The sequence below is a fragment of the Vespula pensylvanica genome, chromosome 3 (assembly GCF_014466175.1).
Source record: "Vespula pensylvanica isolate Volc-1 chromosome 3, ASM1446617v1, whole genome shotgun sequence".
In the NCBI taxonomy this organism is placed as follows: Eukaryota; Metazoa; Arthropoda; class Insecta; order Hymenoptera; family Vespidae; genus Vespula; species Vespula pensylvanica.
In genome coordinates, this window is record NC_057687.1 from 1992462 (window position 1) to 2015746 (window position 23285).

Sequence of the window (23285 nt, forward strand, 5' to 3'; positions counted from 1 at the left end):
TTTTTATTTCTCGTTGCTGTTGTTGTTGTTATTGTTGTTGCTTATTACATATGTCTACAAAAATGCCAAATGAATCATCGAAGAATCCAGACATTTTAATCCTCCAAATTTAATAAACACATTTAAAAAGTTTCATTAATCTTTGATTTCTTATCTTCGTAATGAAAAACATTTTAAATATATATATATATATATATATATATATATATGATATAGATACATTCGCTTAAAAAAATGATTTTTTTGAAACAATCCTAATCTTAAAAGTCTCAACATCATCGATTTTTTCGAAATCACTTTTATAAAAATCACATCGGTACGTTTTGAAATACTTATATTAATGTAAAAACAAAATAATATTCCTTAGTATTAAATATTAAAGAGAACGAAAATAATTACGTTATCACAATCAGTTTTTATGAAATTTAATAAAAAAATTAAATAATTCCACATATATATGTATATATATTTTTCTTTTCCATTACTTTATTAAATTACATTAAATTTATCAATATGTTTTAACTTCGCGACCACATGCATTTAAGGGTTAATGACAATAACCGATAAGTATAGTCCGATTCATAAGGATCAAAGAGAAGTCAACCGGAAAAGCGAGACCCGTGCCTTCCGTTCCTTGATGGAGTAATGTGCGTTTGTTATGTTTCAATTGCCCGTTTTGCAACCCACGCACAAATTACACGCATCTTCGTGTATACATATACCGGTGTATACACTCATTAATTAATTAATCCATGCTAATGTCCAAACATATTTTTATGCGATAACATGAAAAATAAATTGATACGAAAATATCACGTACATACATTTCAAACGTTTAATGTCAAATCTAATCACACGTATAAATCTTATCAATATTCTTTCTCATAATGAAAATGACTTTGAAGCAATGATTTCTGAACTATCGTAACAATTGTAAAAATTTTTATCGTAAAAATCGTAACAATTGATATCTTCGGCCATGAGAGAGATACCGCCATGTTGATTTTCAAAGGCGACAAACAACGCAGAGACATATTTATCGAGGCGTGCGTACTTACTTACTACGAGCAAGGAAATTCGTCTCTCTTTTAATGCGTGTATGTCGATGCGTAAACGAGAGGCGGAGCCATTCCTCGGAAGAGGTCATAGGGCAGTACCAATCACAGCTCACTGATAAAAGCACTCTTACACTAGTTTCTCTTCTTCTTCTTCTTCGATGTCTATATATATGTATATATATACGTATTTACATGTACTTACATGGATACGTTTACGTGTTACATTAATGCGATTCTACACGTGACGAACGTTTAAAACGTTTTGCTAAAAAAAGAAATAGAAAAATAAAGGAAGAAAAAAAAATAAGTGGACAACTCTACAAAAAGATTATTATTATTATTTCTATTATTATTACTATTATTATTGCTATTATTATTGCTATTATTATTATTATTATTATTATTATTATTATTATTATTATTATTATTATTGTAATAAATTAAAGAAATCAAAATAAAAATTATTATTAATATTTATTTATACGAAAGAGAACTCGATTGTTGTTATTATTGTTGTTTTAATCAATTTTTGCATATAAACGTAAAAGAATATACAGAACAAAAATCATTGCTTATGTGAAACTCGTTTTTTCGTTTCGTCGAAGCCAATGAAAAATTTGTTCCTGAACTGGAAAAGGCCAGAATGGCCACACGCTCCTTAGGAAAATCGCGGGTATCTGGAAAGTGGAGAACGATTTATCACCCGAATCAATCCAATCGCATCTTCGGAAAGTCAAGCACTATTATGCAGGATGTCACGGTTCGTATAATCGAACGATTTATACGTGTCGTGCGTGAGCTGCTCTAAGATTTCGTAAAACGTACGACGACGTTCCGACTTTCTCTTTACATTTCCCCTCTCTTCTTGAGGGGAATAATAAAATAAAACAAAAATAAAAGGTTCAATATATTTTACTTACAGCTTAAATTCTTTTACGATCTCCTATAAATTTCCTTAAACGATATTAAAACGCTAAGACGTATAAACGTATAAAACAATATAAATTAATAATTTTTGTCTATAATTTTATTTATATATACGTATAATATAATTCTCTAAATAATATTTTATCGTTTTTGTTCATGGTGATAATAAGAAAAATAATAACTTTCATTTCAAAAGTTTAACTATTAATACACCTAGCGCCAACTGTTGAGCTCTACTTTAACGTCAAGGAGTATTGAAACTGTCGATAAAGAAGCATCGATCGTAGATAAAATATTTCTAAAAATTCATCTAATAACGTTAAACAGAATACAAAAAAAATTATGGATATTCTACAAAATCAGCTTACTGATCTAAATAAATTGTATTCAAAACATAAATACAACTTTCATAAACGCATATATAAACATTGATTTAATCATTAGCAGCACACTTAAATTGAAGTACTCACGCTTATCGGTAGATGGTATTCAAAGTCCAATTTAATACAAAAGTCCGATCGTTCCAAGTTTAAAAACCCAATACGAGATAACTTTAATATATTAAAACAATGAAACTAATAAATTGCAACTTTTCGACGGCCGCTGTTTTTAATTGAAAAACAATTAAACACATTTATGGCTTTCGCATATATCAATCAAGATATTGATTAATAGTGATTTATTTAAAATAATCATGATATTAAAATACGATATCGAGCAAATAAACAACGACATTAAAAGATAAAGAAAAATATTACGTTTAAACGACGATAAACAAAAAACTTAACTTTTGCTTATACATTGATGTCGAATGACAAAAATTAAAAAGGAAACACCGATAATTTCGAAATCAGTTCCCAGTGAATCACATCTTAAAAGGAAGATAAGAATGAAATCGTTAGATCTGTATGATACTGTATTCGTTATACGATCTTTGTTTACAACACTGTATAAGATATCCAGATAAAACAATGATTTTAATACATGTACGATACACGTCATTTTTGTCATTTTACGATAGCGAGTGCAAACAGTTTTCCATTTCTATAAATTTAAAGAATCTAGAGATAGTGTTCGTTGAATATGACGCACAACTACCGTTGTTCACTTTTCTTTACTTGTGACTTTCTGACCACACACACACATATATATATACGTACATATATATATATATATATATATCTAATTTGTCGCTAGAAAAAAAGTATAATAAAGAGTATCCGTGAAAGAGATATACACCGTACAAAGTACTATAAAATACGCTTACAAATAATCCGATTAATTATTACACTCGTAACATTGTTTAAAAAGAAAAGAATCATAAAATTAAGAAGTCAAGAATTCGATCGTATTATGCTCTATCGTATTATAAATCCAACGAATCTTTGGCTAATATGTAAAAGAAGATCGATCAATAGTCTAAATCGATATCTATTCACGAAATTATACGATATAATTATATATGTACATTATTAAACGTTTGTGCTATATAATCATCCCTAAACAACTCCATAGGATGTGGTTCGTCGAATGACAAAAATAAAAAACAAAAAGAAACAAAAAAGAAAATAAAATAAGAAAGATGATGATCGCATTATATGTCAACGACGTATACTTTTAACTCGTTAATTATTATTTTATCTGAATCATTACGAGCAAATTTTATTACAGCAACATCAAATTTTTTTATTCCCTTACACGCACAGTCACAAACACAATACTGCACCGCTACGCACATTAAACATATTTTATATAGTCTAATGAATAAAAGACAAATATGTCGTTTCTTTTTTTTTTTTGGACATTTTTCACATTTCCTTGTATAATATTTTTATTTATTTCTTTCTCTTTATTCTCATTTCTTTTCTTTTCTCTCTCTTTTCTTTTTTTTTAGTCACCCTCTCCTAAAAAATAAAATGAAAACAATCGTATAAATTATTTCAAACAAAACATCGCAATTTTATCTATTAAACATTTATATATAACCTCACTCGGTAATACCCTCCATTGTTGCGTAGTAGTACACTAAAGGTAACTACTAAAAAAAATATAATCGCAAATTTTTCATTAAATAAAAAAATTCACAAAGAAACGTGCCGGTGATATCACAACGTGGAAAGCACATATTGTTTTTTACTGAATCGAATGGCAGTGATGAAAAAACATATATTATATACCATATGTGTACACACACACACACATATATATCCATAAACATATATGTATATAGTTTATATATATATGTATATATGTAATACATACATATCTCAATGTCGTTATTTCTGCAAGAGTCACTTCGTTACAATAGATTTCAATTAGCACGACCGATTAACTTCGATCATTCATATTTTGAAAATTAAATAAACTCTTGATGGTATTTTTGTTTTCTTTTATTTTTCTTTTTTTAGATTGATCACGGTCCATGTTCGTTTGTCGAAATAAAATTTTTATTAAACACGGTTTCTTTTTCTGTAACATCGAGGACGAATTATACAACATAAATAATAATTATCATCATTATCATTATTATCATTATTATTATTAATTATTATTATTATTAATATTATTAATTATTATTATTACTGATCAGTATTACTTGTTTTTTTTTTTTCATTTCGCTCAATGAGTCTATATAAGTAACACTGGAAGAAATCAAGGTAGGGGTATGGGGTAGGGGGAGGGGGGAGCGCGGCGGAGATGGCGTTGGCGGCGGTGGCGGCGGCGGCGGCTGTGACAGCGGTCCTTTCTCTTCCTCTGCTAATGGTTTATTTCATTCTTGTTTTTTTTTTTCTTTTTCACTTTTTATTCATTCATCCCTAACGTTCATACTCAACTCTTTTTTTTCATACAACGCAAACAAACCAAACATACGTACATCATACACACATACATACATACATACATACATACATACATACATACATACATACATACATACATGCACGCATACATAATCGTACATACGTACCTACGTACATACTACTTTTTTACTTGCTTGCACGCCATCTTTCACGCATCGTGTAAACATCACACATACACTTATCTTTCTTTCTTACTTTCTTGCATCTCTTACTTTTTCGTTTTATCTCTTTTTGTTTCTTTCTTTCTTTCTTTCTCTATCTCTATCTCTCTATCTTTCTCGTTCATACAGAGCTACGCAAGAAATTTTGGTATATAATAATACCTTACTTAATATTTAGCCTAAATTGTAATAATAGCGTGAAGCATTGTGAATGGTATTTACATCACACGCGCACAAAAAAACTATAATTGATACATGTGTATTATTCGGTATCATCTTTGTTGTTAATTTCCATCGATCGTCTTAAAACAAAATGTTGAATTGGATGTTTTCTTTTTTTTTTATGAAATATATGTATATACACGTACGGTATATATATATATGTTTGTATATATATAATATATATATATGTATATATACGATATATATATACATATACATATATATACACGGAATGGAGGGGGTTCGGGAGGATAAGGAAGGTAACTGACGTATCTCTCTCTTTCTCTCTCTTTCTTATGTGCCCGAGTTCTTCAATATGAAGTGCCAATTCGTTCTCATTTGCTTATTCCCCACCACCGCTCCTCCCCGGCTCGTTTTTGCACTCTTCTTTATCTTTTTCTTTACGAGATCTAAAGTTCTTTTTTCTTCTTTCGTTTTTTCTCTTTTTTCTCTCTTTATTCGACTCTCGTTCCTTTCTCAACTCAGTTCTTAATCACGCATTCTTTCCTCAGATTTTCTTGGAACAACAAACATTTTAGGAATTTGCCAAAAGTTCGTTTCCTTCCATCGAATGATTCTGACAAAAGCTTTTGGTTCATTTTCTTTTTTTTTTTTTTTCTTTCCTCCAAAGAATCAGTACATTTTCCAGAAAAGGACGTGAGTGCTCTTCTCTCTTTGTACTCTGAAAGATTCCTCCATCGAAGGACATTTTTTTTATTTATCTAATTTCCGAAGTTCAAAACGTGTTTCACGTTCTTTTTACCAATAAATGTGCCCTTAAATGTATACTTAAAACGAGCCCATCATTCATTCTCGCAGGTGTAAAAAATACTGCACAATCAATGTTGAACACGGCAAGTGGGCGTAACGTTTCATTTTTGTCGTTAGAATACAGCATCATCTCGTGTCTTCGAATGTAAGGTCACAGGTTGGTAAGTTGGTTGGTTGGTTGGTTGGTTGGTTGGATGATTGATTGATCTATCGATGAGGTGGTTAAGGGAAATGGCGATGACCAATTGTGAAAGGCCGTACACATCTATGATGGGACTAATCGTCAGCTCCCATGACGATTAATCCGAACAAAAGAAATTTTACAATTTCATTTTCTTATGATGCTTTGTCCTCTCGCGAATTGGCAGAGCCTTCAGCGAAGCTTCAAATTAAAATAGCGTGTGTGCGAATAGTTTTCTTAATGTTCCAAAGTAGCATGTATTTTTGTATTTGTTTAACATTATGTTGCTGTATTGTATTTGTATTATGTCGTATTGCATTGTTATTATCATCGGAAAAACAAAACAAAGAAAAAAGAAGAGAACAAAAAAATGGATAACGACCACGCGTTTGACAAACGTTACTACTGCCCGCTCACCTGCACTGAACGAACGAACTTATTATGGAATGTACAAATTGTTTTTTATCCGTCATTTATCTCGTAATACGATTCTTTAGATAAGCGAAATTTTTTTTTTCCTTTCTATAACACCATCATCTTTCTGCTGGCACGTATAATAAAGTTGGTCGACTCATAATTCCGTGCCTATCCTCTAATCGCAAACTAATGTGCAATATTTCAGATAGGACACGAAATAATTTCGATTCTTTTTCTCCCATTGGGTTAATCGCTGGCCTTTGCTATAACCCAATACACTTTGCTCGGTGATCAAAGATAGCATTTTGCTCAATGATCAGAGACAACGCAAAATGCCGTTTACGTCCAGCAGCCTTTTTTCAATTGACTTAATACTATCATATCTGTTTTTTTTTTTCATTTTTTTTCCATTTACGTAATACATTCACGCTTCTTCCGTTGACTCTCTCTTAACACACCATTCTTTGTCCCCCTTGCATCCTCTCTCGGTTGTACGAATTCTGTTTTTTTTTATTTTTTTATTATTATTATTTTTTTTTTTGTTACAGAACCATCATAGTACGACGACTGTATATATTATGCCGTCTTTTACATGCATAATAATTCAAACATTTGTTGCTGGCTTTCTTCCCTCTTAAAAATGTACTTTCGTTTCCTCGTACTTTGTCGCATGCTGTATATACTGCCACTTCAATTACATTTAATATTATAATTGTGCTAAGTATTCTTTTATGAATAACATTCTCATCTTTATACATTCAGTAGAGCCGATTATTTTAATTGATAATTCAATGTCAAACTACGCTAGAAATGATTACTATACAGTGAGAGAAATGTTTCATCGTGGGACATGGGGTATTTTTCCTCTATGTAATTCCCTGTCGCCTGTGAATTTTCACTTTTTCTTTTAATTAAATTTCGTCCTCCTTTCGTAAGATCGAAATAATTCATTCAATTAAATCATTCGTGTCTCGACTTGCCGCAGCAATGTTTGTATCGCAGTACTTCCAATAGATACATCTTTCACGTTATGATTTGTATAGACGTTAAATGCACGAGTTCTAACATATGGAGTTGAATATAACATTACAGAAGTATGCGCAAGTGAGGCGATGCGAGTATGAACGAAGTAATGTGTGTATATGATTAAGTAAAATGTTGAAACAAGTTGCAATATTTAATAGTCGGGGAGCGTTGTTGGTTGCAGGCGACAAGTTTTGCATTCTTGCCTCTACGCGCTGTTTATTTTGTGTACAAATAGATGGCAACGATGAGACCATAGAGACCCAATACTTCTGCGAAGATGAGAATTAAGATCATACCGACAAAGAGGCGAGGCTGTTGTGCAGTGCCTCTTACACCCGCATCTCCCACAATACCAATGGCAAATCCTGCAGCTAAACCAGAAAAACCTACGGCTAAGCCAGCACCCAGGTGGACAAAACCGCTATAGCAAAAGGAAAGAAAAGAAATTCGTTAATCGTTAACATGCGCAGAATTATCAGTTATAATATCTATTTATAGTTGCAACATTAAACCCTTACTTGTGTATTACACGTTTGAAAAGTTTAATAGCCTTGCATGTAAGTTTGGCCGTAACAATGACATTTTTCATATTTATTATATATGCAAAATATAAAATAAGAACTGTTATCTCGAATATAAGCCTGATCGTAATATATTATTAGTTAGTTTGACTAGTAATGAAAACATCTACTTCTAGTGGTAAGAGTAAAGTCATTTCTTAAAATCAAACCTAATATTAACACGGTTAAAGCATACAGCGGAATATAAGTTTATTAACGAGTATACAGGGTGTACTTACTTATAAAGAGTGTAGGTTGGTGGTTCTTGTAGATTACCGGCAATAAGAACCGCTACTACCAGCCCATAAATAGCAATAATACCCGCCATGACAACAGGAATGATGGATTTCATAATAAGTTCTGGCCTCATAACAGACATCGCTGCGATGCCTGTACCTGATTTGGCTGTGCCATAAGCCGCCCCCAGAGCTACAAGTAAGAAAATTAATGTATGCTATCGTAATCATAACCTCAATCATTTAAATCTAATACATTCAGAATATCGTACAGTTTCTTTCATAAAACAAATCAACTTAAATATCTAACAATTTAAATAACAATTCCATAGCATTAGAAACAATTTTGACAAAATCGTTTCCTTCCACTTTGAAATAATAACTAGAAAAAGATTTCAATGAAACGTTACTTTCAATTTTTAATCCAGTTAAATCGAAAATCAAAAATACCTCGACATTCATCACATTGTTGAAGCATTGCATTTCGTAAATGCATTCTCAAATTCAAGACAGTTTCAGTAGGAGCGTAGGTAGTGAATATCGATCAGTAGGGTCTAAAAGACGAGCGAGCATATAGTTTGATGAAATACCTCGTACTTTTCGAGCAGAATTCCAAAAATGATATTGCATGATTGCAAAGTATCGGCAAGGGAGAAAACAAAAAAAGAAAACAAAGGGGGAGAAAAGAAAGAGAAAAAAATATCAATTAAAAAAAAAAAAAAAAAAAAGAAAGGAAGAAAGAAAGGAATAAAGCCAAAAAAAAGATATAACAAAAAGGAAAACATAAAAACGTGTCGATAACGAACACGTTACGCCCGGAAAGAGAGACTGGATAGTATAAGAGAGTCACATGAGTCTCACGTTGGCGGTCACATGATAATCATGTAAGTCCCGTCCCGTGAGTAGGGGGGCGTGGCACAACCCCCCCCCCCGATTTTTTATTCGAAAAACGTTTCCATGAAAAATAAAAAAGAAAAACAAAACAAAAAATACTGATCTTTTCTATTACCTCGTATATTCTAACCTTTGACGAAAGAAAAGAAAAGAAAAGAAAAGAAAAGAAAAGAAAAGAAAAAGAAAAATAGAAAAAGAAATGAAAAATGAAGAATACAACTAAAAAGAACGTATTAATGAAAGTTATCGTCCATCGTTAATCGATACATAGAAGGATTACGGTAGAGATAGATATAAGAGAAAAAGAAAAAGAATACAAAACAAAGAACAAAGAAAAAAGAAAAAAAGAAGAGGTAACGATGAAGAATGAGTTTATAGAGAACACCGTGGATCGTTTCAATCAAAATAAAGATCATTTCCTCGCATCCCGGCGTCTCTCTTTTCACTCGTGCCTCGTGTTCGATCCATCTCGTGTGTTGCCGTCCATTCAAGAGGACTTCGGCGCACACGAGAAAAGGGATTCGTATTGATTTCCTCGATATGAAGCGGAGCTTGTGACTAGTTCCTAGAAAGAGAAATTCGATTGCCTGCTCTTATCCTTCCTTCCTTCCTTCTCTAATCTCTAATCTCTCTCTCTCTCTCTCTTTCTACCTATTTATCTATCTCTGTTCGAGCAGATATTCTTTCCTTGCCATTGGCGTCTCTCCCCTAAAGATATCGTAAATTTTCGGGGAGACATATTACAACGACGATAACAACGATAATACTATACAACGATGACACAACGACAATGAGACATCGTCATCGTCGTCATCATCATCATCATCCTCGTCGTCGTCATCGTCGTCGTCGTCGTCGTCGATTCGTTGTCGGTCGGCAAATAAAAAAAAAGAAAGAACCGTACCTCTCATCGAGGTCAACGTTACGAAATAAGAATTTAAGCCCACTCGCAGAAAACGCGCTTCTCTTCTTTGATGATACATAAATACAGAGAAAGAGAATTAAGAGAACGAGCGAGGTAGAACGAGAGAGAAAGAGTGAGAGAGACAGAATCTGTCTGGTAGAGAACTTCTTGGATCACGTTTTCGGAACATTACGAAATCTACAATCTACATGCGCAGGAAAATGGCGCTTCGAATATCGAATCCGTATCCTTGGCATCTTCAGCTAACCGAGATTAGAACCTCTCTGCCGTTGCTATGCGAATCAAATGAGAGAGAGAGAGAGAGAGAGAGAGAGAGAGAGAGAGAGAGAGAGAGAGAGAGAGAGAGAGAGAGAGAGAGAGAGAAAGATAGAGAAGACTCGTCGTATTTTTCCATTTCCTATCGTTAAAAGGACGAAGCAACGAGTCTAATACGTCTTCTTCGTCGTTTAAAGAGAAGGGGAGTGAAAGAGACAAGGGAGATACGAGGAAGATAGAGGGAGAGAGAGAGAGAGAGAGAGAGAGAGAGAGGAGAGCCTAAATTACAAGTATCGTTTCAATCGTTCGTCGTTCGACTACGCTCTATCCATCTAGCAATTCGTTCGTTACATTTAGTTTTGATTTTGTTCGAGTGTCAAGTAAAACGTGACACGGTTTAAAAGAAAAAGTGACGAAAAGACCTTGTCATCGATTCGAAGGAATAACCGATCGATTTTTCTCCAAATCTTGCGCGCCAGACGTAGTAGATAAAATGGCGCGTCGACTTAACCAGATTCCCCGGGGACACGTACGGCCGATAATACGACCGTCTTTTATCGTACCTCTCGATAAATCCATTTCTATCGTGTTTTCTCATACGTCATCCTCCTCCACATGATTCCAGGTTGCTCTTTAATACCGTCGGAATCGATAATTTCGTCTCGAGAAGGAGATCGATTGATGTCGGACGGTAGACCATCGTTGTGAAACTTACCGGAAAATATAATAGCAGCGGCAGCGCCCATTACTCCGAAAAAGGGCCCGTAAATGGGTGCGCCCTCCGGAAATGCAGAACTCATCGTGTGTATTTTTTTGATGTCTATGTAATTTCCTACGTCTCTGAGACTCCTCTCGTTCTATGCGTAGGATCGCGAGTATTTACACAGGTTGTCGAATCGCGGACCGTCGAACGAAGAGCGATCTTCACGCACTCACTTCGCTAGACTAGTGCCACTGTCAAATATGGCCTACCATACAGTGGCGCGGGTCATGTGACAAGTGACGACCGTGAGAGGAAGCTATTTAGTTACCGAATAATGTCTTCTCGATTGCGATTGGTCCTCGAATCGAAGTTACGGAGTGATTGACCAATCCTCGGTACCGTCTCTTTTCGTCGAGATGACGTCAAGTACTTTTATAAGCTCCCTCTAGGTGATCACGAAATAGCTATTATTACGCATGCGCTTACATTTTGGAAGCGCGTGACGCGCGCGCTTCCGATTCCTTATCTACGCCTATGCAATATTTGGAAATTCTACTTGAAGACGATTGAAGAGATTTAATTTACTTATATATTCTTGCCATGACACGATTTTATGTTTCAAAATTTCTATTCGTCACATCGTCGATGGTTTATTTTGTATGATAATAGAATTACGAAATATTTTACATCGGTCGTAAAAAACCGAAGGATCTACAGAAAAAATTCATTTGTCCATTTTGTACATTTTTTCTTTTTATTTTATATCGATGCTTTATCTACCTTTTCCAATTTAAATAACGTAATTATCGTGTCATTCTCTTATCAGATTAATGAATGTAAAGAATTTATCGCTACTATCTATCAAATCCAAATGCGTTATCGCATATGGATGAATGTAGGACACATTTTTATGTTTGTTATTCATGAATTTGAGAATTTTTAATTTACAAATAAGGAGCAAATACGAGTAAATAATTATATTACGATTGTTTTTCTCTGATAATAATAAGTCTTAAACTTTATTCTAAGACTAATTGTTATGATTAATACGAGAAAGATTAGTTTTATTCGTCTTATTGTTTATATAATAATATTACGTGTGACATATATATATGTATATAATTCTCTAGCAGTTTTTATGACTTCTGTGAAAAAAAATAATTTTTTGTTCGTCGATATATAATTTACGTATTCAAGCCGACGCCTTAGTTCGAACACGTGATCTCTAAATTTTCAGCGGAAGTAGTATAGTACGCCTATGTCGCATACCGTGTAACCAATTTAAACGTCATAATAAACGTGCTCTGCAAAGTTTTTTTGTTATATTTTATATTAAATTGTGAAAACACAATGAAGTTCGCTTATAAGGTATAACTTGATTTTAACTTTAAAACTTTATTATTATTAGATAAATACATGAATAAAATATTAATTCTATATAGAGTTAATTCTATATAACCTATTTTCAGTTGTTTATTTTACTACATTCATCTCGATAAATATTGATAATATTAATAATACGATAATTTATTAGATGATTCAAAGTTTATATATAATATTCTTTGATTTTACAGTTTAGTAATTTACTTGGCACAGTCTATCGTAAAGGAGATTTGATATTTTCTCCTGATGGATCGTCCGTTATTAGTCCAGTCGGTAACAAAATCTCTATATTTGATTTAAAAAAGTAAGTAATTAAGCTTAATAATAGTTCATAATAATAAATAAATAATATTCTTATAAAATTAATTACGTGGTTATGAAATTAATTTTTAAGATTTATTAAAATTAAAATTATTTTGTTACAGCAATAAATCCATGACTCTTCCTATAGAAAGCAAATATAATTATACTGCTGTAGACATATCTCCAGATGGGTATTTATTAATTGCAATTAATGAAGGTATAACATGTAAAAATAAGTTTAATATTATATAAATAAAAAATATTAACGTTAATAAAAATAAAAAATTATTTGTAGAGGGAGACGCTCATATAATCAGTATGATAAGTAAGATGGTTATACATAAGTACAGATTTAAACGGCGTATCAGATGTGTAAAATTTTCTCCAGATGGGAAACACTTTGCAGTTTGTAAAGAAAATAATGGTAATTAGATAGAAAGAGAAGATATTCATTTTCTTATACTACATAAAAGTATAGTTTGTAGTTATAATTAAATTATTTATACATTTTTGTTTATAACCTTTCCAGTTTTCATTTTTAACGCACCTGGTCTACAGTCAGGAGAATATAATCCATTTGTAATGGAACGAATATTTCATGGAGCTGTCGATGAAACAACATTCATAGATTGGTCTTTCGATTCAAAACTTTTGGCAATTGGCTCAAAAGATGCTACTACAAAATTGTACAGTTTACAAAAATGGAAAAATTTTAAATTCGTTACACTTGGTTGTCATTCTGATATGATAATAGGATGCTTTTTTGAAAAAAATAGTTATGATATATCGACCATTAGCAGGTATAGTGTAAATTTTATATTTAGTATTATTTTTATGCACTATTTTAAAAATAAAATACTTGAGAACAGGAATGGACAACTGTGTGTTTGGGAATGTACCATTGATCCAGAGGATCTAGTGGAATGGGAACCACCAACTAAAAAGAGTAGAAAAACCGATAGTGATGACGAAGATGATATAGACCTAGACAAAGCAATAGAGAAAACTGAAAAACAACGAAAGATCTTAGAGCGCAGATTAACCAAATTAAGTAATATCATATTTTAATAAATTTTACATAATATTTTAGTATGTTTATATTACAAATTTTAACAAACTTAATATTTTAGAACTTACATCTGAACCGAATGAAGAAGAGAATACAGAAATGGATTCAAAAGTTAAAAAATTACGTTATAAAAAAGTAGCACGACATTACCTAGCAGATGTAGTACAAAAACAAACTAAAAATGCAGTATTAACAGCAGCTACATATCATAAAGATACTCATATTTTAGTAGTAGGATTTAATAATGGTTCCTTCTATTTATATGAAATGCCTGAAGTTAACATGATTCATTCTTTAAAGTATGTTCTTAAAATGCAAACAAATAATATCGTATTATGCAATTTCTTTACTTTATCTTTTTTTGTCATCAGTATTTCTGCGCAAGATATTTCTTCTATAGCATTGAACTGTACTGGAGACTGGATAGCTTTAGGATGCTCATATATGGGTCAATTGTTGGTCTGGGAATGGCAGAGTGAAACATATGCTATGAAACAACAAGGACATAGTAACAATATAAATTGTTTGGTATATAGCCCAGATGGCCAATATATTGTTACTGGTGGTGATGATGGAAAAGTAAAGTTGTGGAATACAATGAGTGGATTTTGTTCTGTTACATTTCAAGAACATTCATCTGCGATTTCAGGAGTTTTGTTCAGTCACAATCGCAAATTTATTATTTCTTCCTCGCTCGATGGAACTGTTAGAGCATATGATTTAACTAGATATAGAAATTTTAAAACTTTGACATCCCCACGACCAGTGCAATTTTGTTGTGTAGCAATAGACTCGAGTGATGAATTCATTGCGGCAGGTGGTCAAGACTACTTTTATATTTACTTGTGGAGTATTAAACTGGGTACTTTATTAGAGGTATATCTAATTTAAAAAATTTATCTATTAAAAATCTTAACCATTACAAGATTCTCATTATAATAATTTTTTTTTCTCAGATATTAGGTGGCCACGAAGGACCTGTTGTAAGTTTAGCTTTTAATCCGAGTCCTGCCAGCTCGGAATTAGTATCAGTCTCCTGGGATAAAACGTTAAAAATATGGAATGCTATTGAAAATGGTTCTATGCATGAGACGATACAATTAACTGCCGATGGTTTATATGTTACTTATAAACCTAATGGCGAGGAAATTGCAGTATCTACTTTAGATGGGCAAATATCATTTTTTCATTGCAAAACTGCAACACAAACAGGCAGTATTGAAGGCAGAAATGATTTAGGTAGTGGTAGATCCGAGATAGATATGATTACAGCAAAAAAAACTTTGCAGGCAAAGTATGTAAATATGTTTTGTCATAATACGATTTTAATTATTGCTATAATTATGAATTTAAAAACTATATTGTAAATGATATATATTTTAGAGCCTTTACTTCTTTGTGCTATTCTGCTGATGGTTTGTGCATATTAGCTGGTGGACAATCTAAAAACGTATGCATTTATAATGTTAAAGAAGCAATACTCTTAAAAAAATTTGAAGTTACACAAAACAGATCTTTGGATGCAGTAGATGTACGTATTATTCTTAATTATTTAATTAATTTTTTAACACTAAACTTATCGACACTTCTTATATATCTGTTCTTACAGTGCTCGGTCAAAATGACCGGTCCTTAAAAAACAGTTATTATTTTTATAATTAAACGCAGATAATAGTCAATTTTTTTATTGAAAGAATTAATAAATACAAATATATTGTATGCACATTTTAAGAAAAGCTGTAAAATTTGATAGCGAAGTGATAACGTTTAAATATGTGAAAGTTGTACAAAAGTTTGAGAATTGTCAATTTGACCAGTAGTGATAGGTTTGGTATTGATATTCTTTAATCGAAAAACTTTTTTTTTAATAGGATTTTATAAATAGACGAAAAATGACTGAATTTGGAAATTTAGCTCTGGTTGAAGAACGTGAAGAAAACGAAGGTGGTAACGTAATATTACGTTTGCCAGGTGTTAAAAGTGGTGATATGGCTAGTAGAAGTATGAAACCAGAAGTGAGAGTCTTCAGTTTACAATTTTCTCCAACAGGTAAAATTAACATTAAATACAATTAATATATGTTTGAATTTATGTTGCGTTATTAAAATGTATTATTTAGGACAAGCGTGGGGAGCAGCAACAACTGAAGGTTTATTAATATATTCATTAGATGTTGATTTTATATTTGACCCATTTCAACTTGACCTTAAGATCACTCCTGACACTATAAAAGAAACACTTGCTAAAGTGGAATACACACAAGGTTTGTATTATTAAACGTAACGTATGCGTTAGTCATTATAATGTTAATCAAAATAATTAACATAATGTTTTTAATTTTCAGCCTTAATGATGGCCTTGAAACTGAATGAAAAATCTTTAATAAGACAAGTTATTGAAACTATTCCATATACAAATAGTAAGAGTATTTTATATTAATATATAAAACATGAAAAAAGAAATTATCACACATGCTATACATATTTAATATTTTAGTTGAACTGATCGTACGGAATTTGGCCGATATTTATCTAGAGAAGACATTGAAATTTATAGCAGTCGAATTAGAGTCAGCAAGGCATATACATTTTTATCTCTTGTGGATAGAATTGATATTAACTAATTATGGACACAAAATGAATACAACATTTCAAATGCCATTACTATTGATGTTGCAGAAAAATATGCAAAGAAAGTACGACGACTTGAGTTCGATGTAAGTTGAATTGAATTTTTTAATGATATGTAACCCAACGACACAAAAATATCGTTATAATCATTTGTTATTGCAGATGCGATTTTAATCAGTATACCATAAGTTACGTAAAAAGAATGGGAGAAATAAAGGCTGCTAAATCTGAATTAAATGATAGTGTAGTTACTATTAATGGTCCATCCGATACTTCATCGATGGAAATGGATACCGATTGATAATAACACGATATAATGATTTTAAATCTGTATATAAAAATATATATGTGAAGTAAATGTATATACATACATACATACATATGTTTGTATTAAATATTTTTAATGTTTCTTAATATATATTTTATTTAACAAAATTCAGCGTTATGTAGACCACGTTACGTATATATTATATTATTAGACTATATGTAATAATCAAAAATTCACATAGAGATATGTTTATACAGATTGCAATCTTAACAACATGGACATATGCTAAGTGTGCCAAAACAAAGTCAATTAATACTGAAAAGAGTTGATTGACATTACATTAAATAAACTTACTTATTATGCTGCTTTCTTGAGCAAAAGTATAGGCCAATATAAAACGACGAATAAAAGAAAAAGAATGGGAAATCCAACCCTGCTATAACGATCTATTTGTTGCGATCGTGTTCGATGAGGAAATAGAGACGATGTTTCAAGATCAAGCCATGTTTGTAAAAGATGTTTGCTGCCTGCTCGATTGTTCTTTGATTTTGTTACATATATGGTATCATAATCCCAGAATCCTGAATTTTGGCTTTTATCCATCATAACTAATCGCTAAATAATCACAGACAAATAATAGCTCCATAATAATATTACATACATATATATGTATATAGCAAAATAGTGATAATACAACTTTATGCGTGGTATGTTAAATCACGTATTTCTAATCGCATGAAAAATAGAAAAAAGAAACATATACAAACCGTTTGAAAGCTCTGAGGTTCAATTGACGATTGTATATCGTTTACAAATTGATAGCGCAAATCAAGCACTTTGACTACCACAAATTCTCCCAGAGCAGCAAATACGAACATCATGCAACCAGCCATCCAAACATCGAGTGCCTAGAAATTTATAATATTGTTGGTTTATAATATAATTCATTTTATTAACGATATTTCAATATCGTTCATTCTTGAAAAGTGTTTGAGGAATAGGACTCTATTCAAAAATCATATGTTTTCCGCATTAATTAATTTTGTTGGAAGTTTGCATACAAGAGCTTCACGTTCGACAGTCTACTACATTATGTTAAGTTTTTGAAATCGCAAGTTTTTTAATAATATTGAGTCTGTTTCTGAATTATTATCGTTTAATCTGTATATTCATTTAAAATATACGTTGTGGAGTACATAAGTTTATTTTATTTTAAAATTAAAAAAATTTTATTTTATGATTAATCGCAGTATCTATGAGTAGACATTCGAAAGATATAACTTTTTGAAAATATTTAAATCTTTTCGGTGAATTATTGACTTCTTACTATCCATCTTTGTTTGATACCCAATTGATTTTCGTTTACTTCAGTGTTGATAACCGTTGATGTGAGCTCTACCAGAATTTTATTAAACCATAATATATTAAAGAAAATATTTATTCTGTTCAAACATTACATCCACAGTTTGATCGTCGAATTGAATTTTATTTTATAATTCTGAAACGAAAAGTTTCCCGAAGATGAGATTTATACTATTTAAAGTGGATGAAGTGAGCTTCTTATATAGAATTTTTGGTTAAAATCTGAAGATAATTTTTTTGGATATGGCAATTTTTCTAAATTTTTCACGGACTATAAAAACTAAAAAAAAATGAGTAAAAAGAAAGTTAACTTAAAAGCATTGTAAAAATAAAAAATGACACATCATTCGAAAATTTGAATTTATTGCGATTTTTTTGCTACAAGAATCAGATCGATATTTTTTTTTCAGTCAAAAGTTATAATTTTCAAAAGATTTTGCTAACTGCGTACGTAGAACTCTTCCTTTTTCATTTTCAAGGCTTATAAGAAAGTAAAAGCTGGGAATCGATGACACATATATGAATCTAGAAATATGCAAACTTTCAACAAAATTAATTGGAGGAGAAAACATATAGTTTTTGAATAGAGTCCTTTTCATGCAAGCACTTACTTTCACATACGCAACCGGAGGTATGTCACTTTTCAAGCCAGTGAACATGGTCACCAAAGTAAGCATACTCGTTACCAAAAGAGCTACACGTCCGGGTATAGCATCCAAATCCAACCAAAAGCTGAACCAGGAGAACATCACGACTAACGTCGATGGAGCAAACGTTTGTATCAGATGATGTCCGATTTGTCTCTCAAATCGGAACAAAACCACCAACCTTGAGAAATTTCCTAAACGACATTCGATTAATTCTATGCATTGTATGTTCTTTTTTCTATTCTTATCGAATTCTGAATCTACCCTGTGGTGGAAATTATTTTTAGAAGAAAATAAAATAACTTACCATTTTTTTCCATTATAGTAGTCTCTTCGAATACAACCGGTTTCCCTATATTATATTGTAACAATTTTAACTCAGGATTCACCGTTACACCGCTATCGTCCCATCTCAATCGTAACTTTTGACTATTGTAAGAAACTGCAAAGAAAATCCTTCGGTAATGTTCGAGATAAAATATTGATCAAGTTCATTTGTATCTTACTTACAACTTTCCACATAGATGGGACAGACTTGTATGTCCATGGGATAAAGCTGGAATTCCATTTGACACGCTATAATCGCGTGCATTCGCGCGGAATATCGGACGGTTTTATTTCTGTACAGTGTGACCGATGAGAATTTGTGGTTTAAGGTAGCGATCTCTGCGAGACAGTAGTGCCGCATTAACAGTTGTCACGAGATCGTGATTGTAGGAATCACTCGAGCGAGCAATAATGGCAAATGGAAGACGATATCTCGAAACAGGTACTACACGCGAACTGCTAATTTGATCGAAGCGTCAATCGGCAATGAGTGTTAAAGAGATAACTTAGCAAAGCAAGCTGACTATATTAATAATTACCGGAGACTTTTGAATTCAAAAAATAAGGATCGGGCTGCCAAAGATTATCGTAGAATTCTGCTGGAAAGATAACATAATCGTCTCCTTCCTCGAAGATATCATCGAGCATATAAAGTCGTGATTCGGTCCAGCTTTGACGAACGAACATGTCGACTCTATGAAATAAAAAATAAATCATCGTTTCGAATGATAACATCGAGTGATCCTAAAGGATTATTTTAGTTTATCGACTCGTGTCAATTTAAAGGGTCACCTAAAATCCATATCCTCGACGTTAATCGAATTTATGTCCACGACAAAAATACTGAAGTCAACTGTCACTGGGACACCCTTCTTCGATGGTGGTCGGATCTCTTTAATGAAACAGATGAAACAAATATCGCTGATCGAATTTTAAAAAGACAATCAAATTCAATTATATATTGCAAACCTTTCACGTAATTATCTGGCAATACGACTCTTGGCTTCATGGTACGGTTCTTAACACTTCCTCCGAAAATACTGAAATTAAATCAAACAAAATCTCTCTCTCTCTCTCTCTCTCTCTCTCTCTCTCTTTCTTTCAGAAAAATCAAATGCTTTCGAGATAAATAATTATGCTCAAAAGAAAAAAAAAAAAAAAAAGAAAAAGTAAAGAAAATACGATTGAAAAGATTACCTAGAGGAAAAAACTTCCGGCAAGGAGCTCAAACAAGAGTGAAGAAAAATTATTAGAATCGTGCTCTTCATCTTAGAAGTTTAGAGAACTGTCAATGTTTTTCGATCGACATTTCGAGTCAAGTCGAAAGGCGTGCCAATTAATCTATTAACCGATCACTTATATGCAATCTATTTTAATTGCAGTTATAGTTATACACTTCGAAGTAGCAATTATTTTGTTGCATTATGTAAGAGATAGATCCTATTCTTGCGTTGATAGTAGTGAAAAGTAAAAAAAAAAAAAGAAATGTAAGAAACGAAAGGAGATCTATCGATCAAGGGTTGCTAATAATCATGCTGGGAGATTTCAATATGGCGAGTAGCCGCACGTGTTGCGTATTATAATACTAACAATATTTACAAATTTGGCAAAAAGTTTCCGATCAGACTCATTCTTACTAATGTGAAATCGACTGAGAATCATTTATGTTTTATAATTATAAAATATTATTTTATGTTGTTGTAACTATTGTTGTTAAAAGTAAAGAACATTTAGATAAGTAATAACAGTATGTCAAAAATTAATATTTATTATTGAAAAGAAAGAAATGAATAAACGAAACGTTGCTTGGGAATAAAATTGATCAAACTCTTTATTGATATTAAAATTTTTGAAGAAACAACATTTCATTAATATTTTGTTATATCTCCTCGTGTGCGTATGATATCTTTAATATCTTAACTTTGATGAAAGAAATTAGATTTTTACAATCCGCGAATAAAATTTTTTTCTCCAATAATTTTATAGTTTCTCAAACTTCGTCTTTATTTCATGGTTTTTTTTAATGAACTGATTTCTTTAATTTTGTCCATAAGTTTAGAATTAGTTTTTTAAATCGTGGCTGTATGCAGGCAATCTTTTGTTAAAAATTGTAAAAAATTTTTTACTACTTTACTCTCATAAAGTCAGCTAACATTATCTTTAAAAAAAAAGAAAAATAATATTCCGAATCTCAAAATATTTAAATATTTTTTCTTTCTATTTTAAATTTAAACATTTTTCGCGAAAATTTTTATCAGATCTTCGTCAAACAAATGTTCTTACGTCATTGGTAGCTCCAATACTTATATATATGTACGTGATTCGTCGTTGAAAATCACATTCGACCAATCCTCCATTATCCAATTTACATATTTTTTACACCATAATAACCGTTTCTTTTTATGTTCTTTCGCGAGGAAAGAATATTTAATCGATTAATCGATTTCTAACGGTACTATCACAAACATTCTGTGCCCACTTCTTATTAATCCGTTTTGAAGTAGCACGTTTCATATCTTTAAGAATTGCATGCAATTTTCTGTTGTCTCATTGAACGACTACAGCCACATCTTTTACGATTAGATATGCTGCCAGTTTCATTGTACTTCTTTATCAGATAACTAATGATGCTTTGAGTGTACCCAGTGATTTTTCTTTGAGTAATTCCTTGCCAGAGAAGTTGAATTACTCTTCTTTTCATATCGTTTCAATAATGCTGACGTAATGTCATCTCTTTTTATTTTATATTGTAAACTTTAAACTTGCTCCAGTAATGAATATCAATCAACTGTTATCAGATATAACTCAAACTTTACATTCTTGTGACGCACTTAACAAATTCATTGAGATTGTTGTTCGAACGATTATCGAAAACTCTTTTTTAAGACTTTCACCAATCGACAATTTTTTTCCATGCAATATTTCATTTCTTATCTTTTTTTTTTCTCAATAATAAATAATAATTTTTAATGTACTGCTATTGCTTATCTTATACCACTAATATCCCTTTTATTTTCTCATTAGTTTCAATAATATAATAAAATATTGTATAATTATAAAACATATTTGTCAATGTTGACAAATGATCAATTTCATATTTCCAAATCTGATCAAAAACAATTTGTCAGGGGTTGTATTAGAATCGAGTTTTCTCATTGATAGTATCCAAGAAAAGACAACGGTACATGTTTCTACCATACTGGGCTTAGACATTACGTGTCTTTAAAAGTTGACCTCAATCGATGACCTCGATGAGTCCATATTTTTCTTACTCTCTTTCTTTATTTTCTTTTGTTTCCTTTCATCTCTTACAAAACCTCTCGACATGTTCTCGAAACCAACCGAAATCAAAATTCCATTACAATATCTGCTCAGATGAAAAATAATATTTATTTCGTGGTGAAACTTTGGAAGGATCCAAAACGATCGCCTTTCTCACGATCCATCCGCTACGTTTTACCACTCTTCTGTATCTCGCCTGGAGCTATTTTACAGAATCTGTTTCTACGTGATACATATGTATTGGCAACGAGCAGGATACATTCCATTGAGTTCTTATAAATTTCTGAAATAAATTGTTCAATATTTATATCTTATAAACTAAGTAATTCTAATGCAAATAATCTCTAATAAACAAGAAACAAGTTTTCACCATCTATGGCTTTTTTTTCTTTCGTTTCTAATCGTTAATATCATTAATAGTCGATGAACGATTAGTTAATATTCAGAAATAAAAAAATATATGATTTTGAAAAGTCATTAATTATCTTTGCTTTTTTTTTTTGCTTTTTTCATAAGTATACTGTTATTTTGAACTCGTTTAATTTTCTTGAATGCTAAGACGTTCATCGAGAAAAAATACGATAAACTTATTGCAACATAGTCGCCGTAATCATTTATCGTCCTCGTTGAAATAGTTATTGAATGCGTAGGAGGAGGATAGATAAATAGTGTTCCGTTCGTTGGAATGTTACGGAGCTTGGTGTAGAAAGTTCACTCGCCCGATGATTTTCTTCTCATGTATTGTCCCATTTACGTAGGTCTCTCTCACGAGAGAGCAATCTGTTCAACAAATGAAGCTAAGGATGCAAAACTTCGA

General features: G+C 31.7%; 3 protein-coding genes and 1 long non-coding RNA gene across 5 annotated transcripts in view; 2 read left to right on the forward strand and 2 right to left on the reverse strand.

Annotated features, from left to right (window-relative positions):
* Window positions 1-6, forward strand: part of LOC122627641 — a 2189-nt gene extending 2183 nt beyond the window's left edge. Inside the window, exon 2 of the long non-coding RNA XR_006326896.1 lies at window positions 1-6. This exon is cut by the window's left edge and continues 348 nt beyond it. This is a non-coding gene — a long non-coding RNA (uncharacterized LOC122627641).
* A 5617-nt stretch (window positions 7-5623) lies between these two features.
* LOC122627640 (V-type proton ATPase 16 kDa proteolipid subunit) lies at window positions 5624-11435 on the reverse strand. The gene is made up of 3 exons (XM_043808927.1): window positions 11210-11435; window positions 8424-8613; window positions 5624-8045 (listed from the first exon to the last, which is right to left on the reverse strand). Exons 1-3 carry the CDS (start codon window positions 11292-11294, stop codon window positions 7841-7843), a joined length of 480 nt encoding a protein of 159 aa, XP_043664862.1. The 5' UTR covers window positions 11295-11435; the 3' UTR covers window positions 5624-7840.
* Window positions 11436-11602: 167 nt separating this feature from the next.
* LOC122627637 (periodic tryptophan protein 2 homolog) lies at window positions 11603-17002 on the forward strand. The gene is made up of 15 exons (XM_043808922.1): window positions 11603-12565; window positions 12772-12884; window positions 13006-13100; window positions 13179-13307; window positions 13413-13683; window positions 13753-13934; window positions 14014-14251; window positions 14324-14828; window positions 14909-15246; window positions 15336-15483; window positions 15824-16001; window positions 16072-16215; window positions 16297-16371; window positions 16449-16668; window positions 16745-17002. Exons 1-15 carry the CDS (start codon window positions 12548-12550, stop codon window positions 16881-16883), a joined length of 2793 nt encoding a protein of 930 aa, XP_043664857.1. The 5' UTR covers window positions 11603-12547; the 3' UTR covers window positions 16884-17002.
* Window positions 16997-22132, reverse strand: LOC122627639 (glycine receptor subunit alpha-1). 2 transcript variants are annotated; one of them, XM_043808925.1, is made up of 9 exons: window positions 20384-22132; window positions 20156-20226; window positions 19979-20078; window positions 19726-19880; window positions 19370-19525; window positions 19167-19301; window positions 18824-19053; window positions 17618-17758; window positions 16997-17465 (listed from the first exon to the last, which is right to left on the reverse strand). In XM_043808925.1, exons 1-9 carry the CDS (start codon window positions 20452-20454, stop codon window positions 17208-17210), a joined length of 1317 nt encoding a protein of 438 aa, XP_043664860.1. In that variant the 5' UTR covers window positions 20455-22132; the 3' UTR covers window positions 16997-17207. The 2 variants fall into 2 exon arrangements, with proteins under 2 accessions (XP_043664860.1, XP_043664861.1); XM_043808926.1 differs by having other exon boundaries at window positions 21470-22130.
* Window positions 22133-23285: the final 1153 nt, after the last annotated feature.

Coding starts and splice junctions, on each gene's coding strand:
- LOC122627637 (XM_043808922.1), top strand. Junction 15,484..15,823: donor GATCTTTGGATGCAGTAGAT/GTACGTATTATT, acceptor TTTTTTTAATAG/GATTTTATAAATAGACGAAA. Junction 16,216..16,296: donor TAAAGTGGAATACACACAAG/GTTTGTATTATT, acceptor TTTAATTTTCAG/CCTTAATGATGGCCTTGAAA.
- LOC122627639 (XM_043808925.1), bottom strand. CDS start 20,454: ATGAAGAGCACGATTCTAATAATTTTTCTTCACTCTTGTTTGAGCTCC. Junction 19,526..19,725: donor TTTGAATTCAAAAGTCTCCG/GTAATTATTAAT, acceptor ACTGTCTCGCAG/AGATCGCTACCTTAAACCAC. Junction 17,466..17,617: donor AACCTCAGAGCTTTCAAACG/GTTTGTATATGT, acceptor GTGATTATTTAG/CGATTAGTTATGATGGATAA.
- LOC122627640 (XM_043808927.1), bottom strand. CDS start 11,294: ATGAGTTCTGCATTTCCGGAGGGCGCACCCATTTACGGGCCCTTTTTC. Junction 8,614..11,209: donor CGCTGCTATTATATTTTCCG/GTAAGTTTCACA, acceptor TCTTACTTGTAG/CTCTGGGGGCGGCTTATGGC. Junction 8,046..8,423: donor CCAACCTACACTCTTTATAA/GTAAGTACACCC, acceptor CTTTTGCTATAG/CGGTTTTGTCCACCTGGGTG.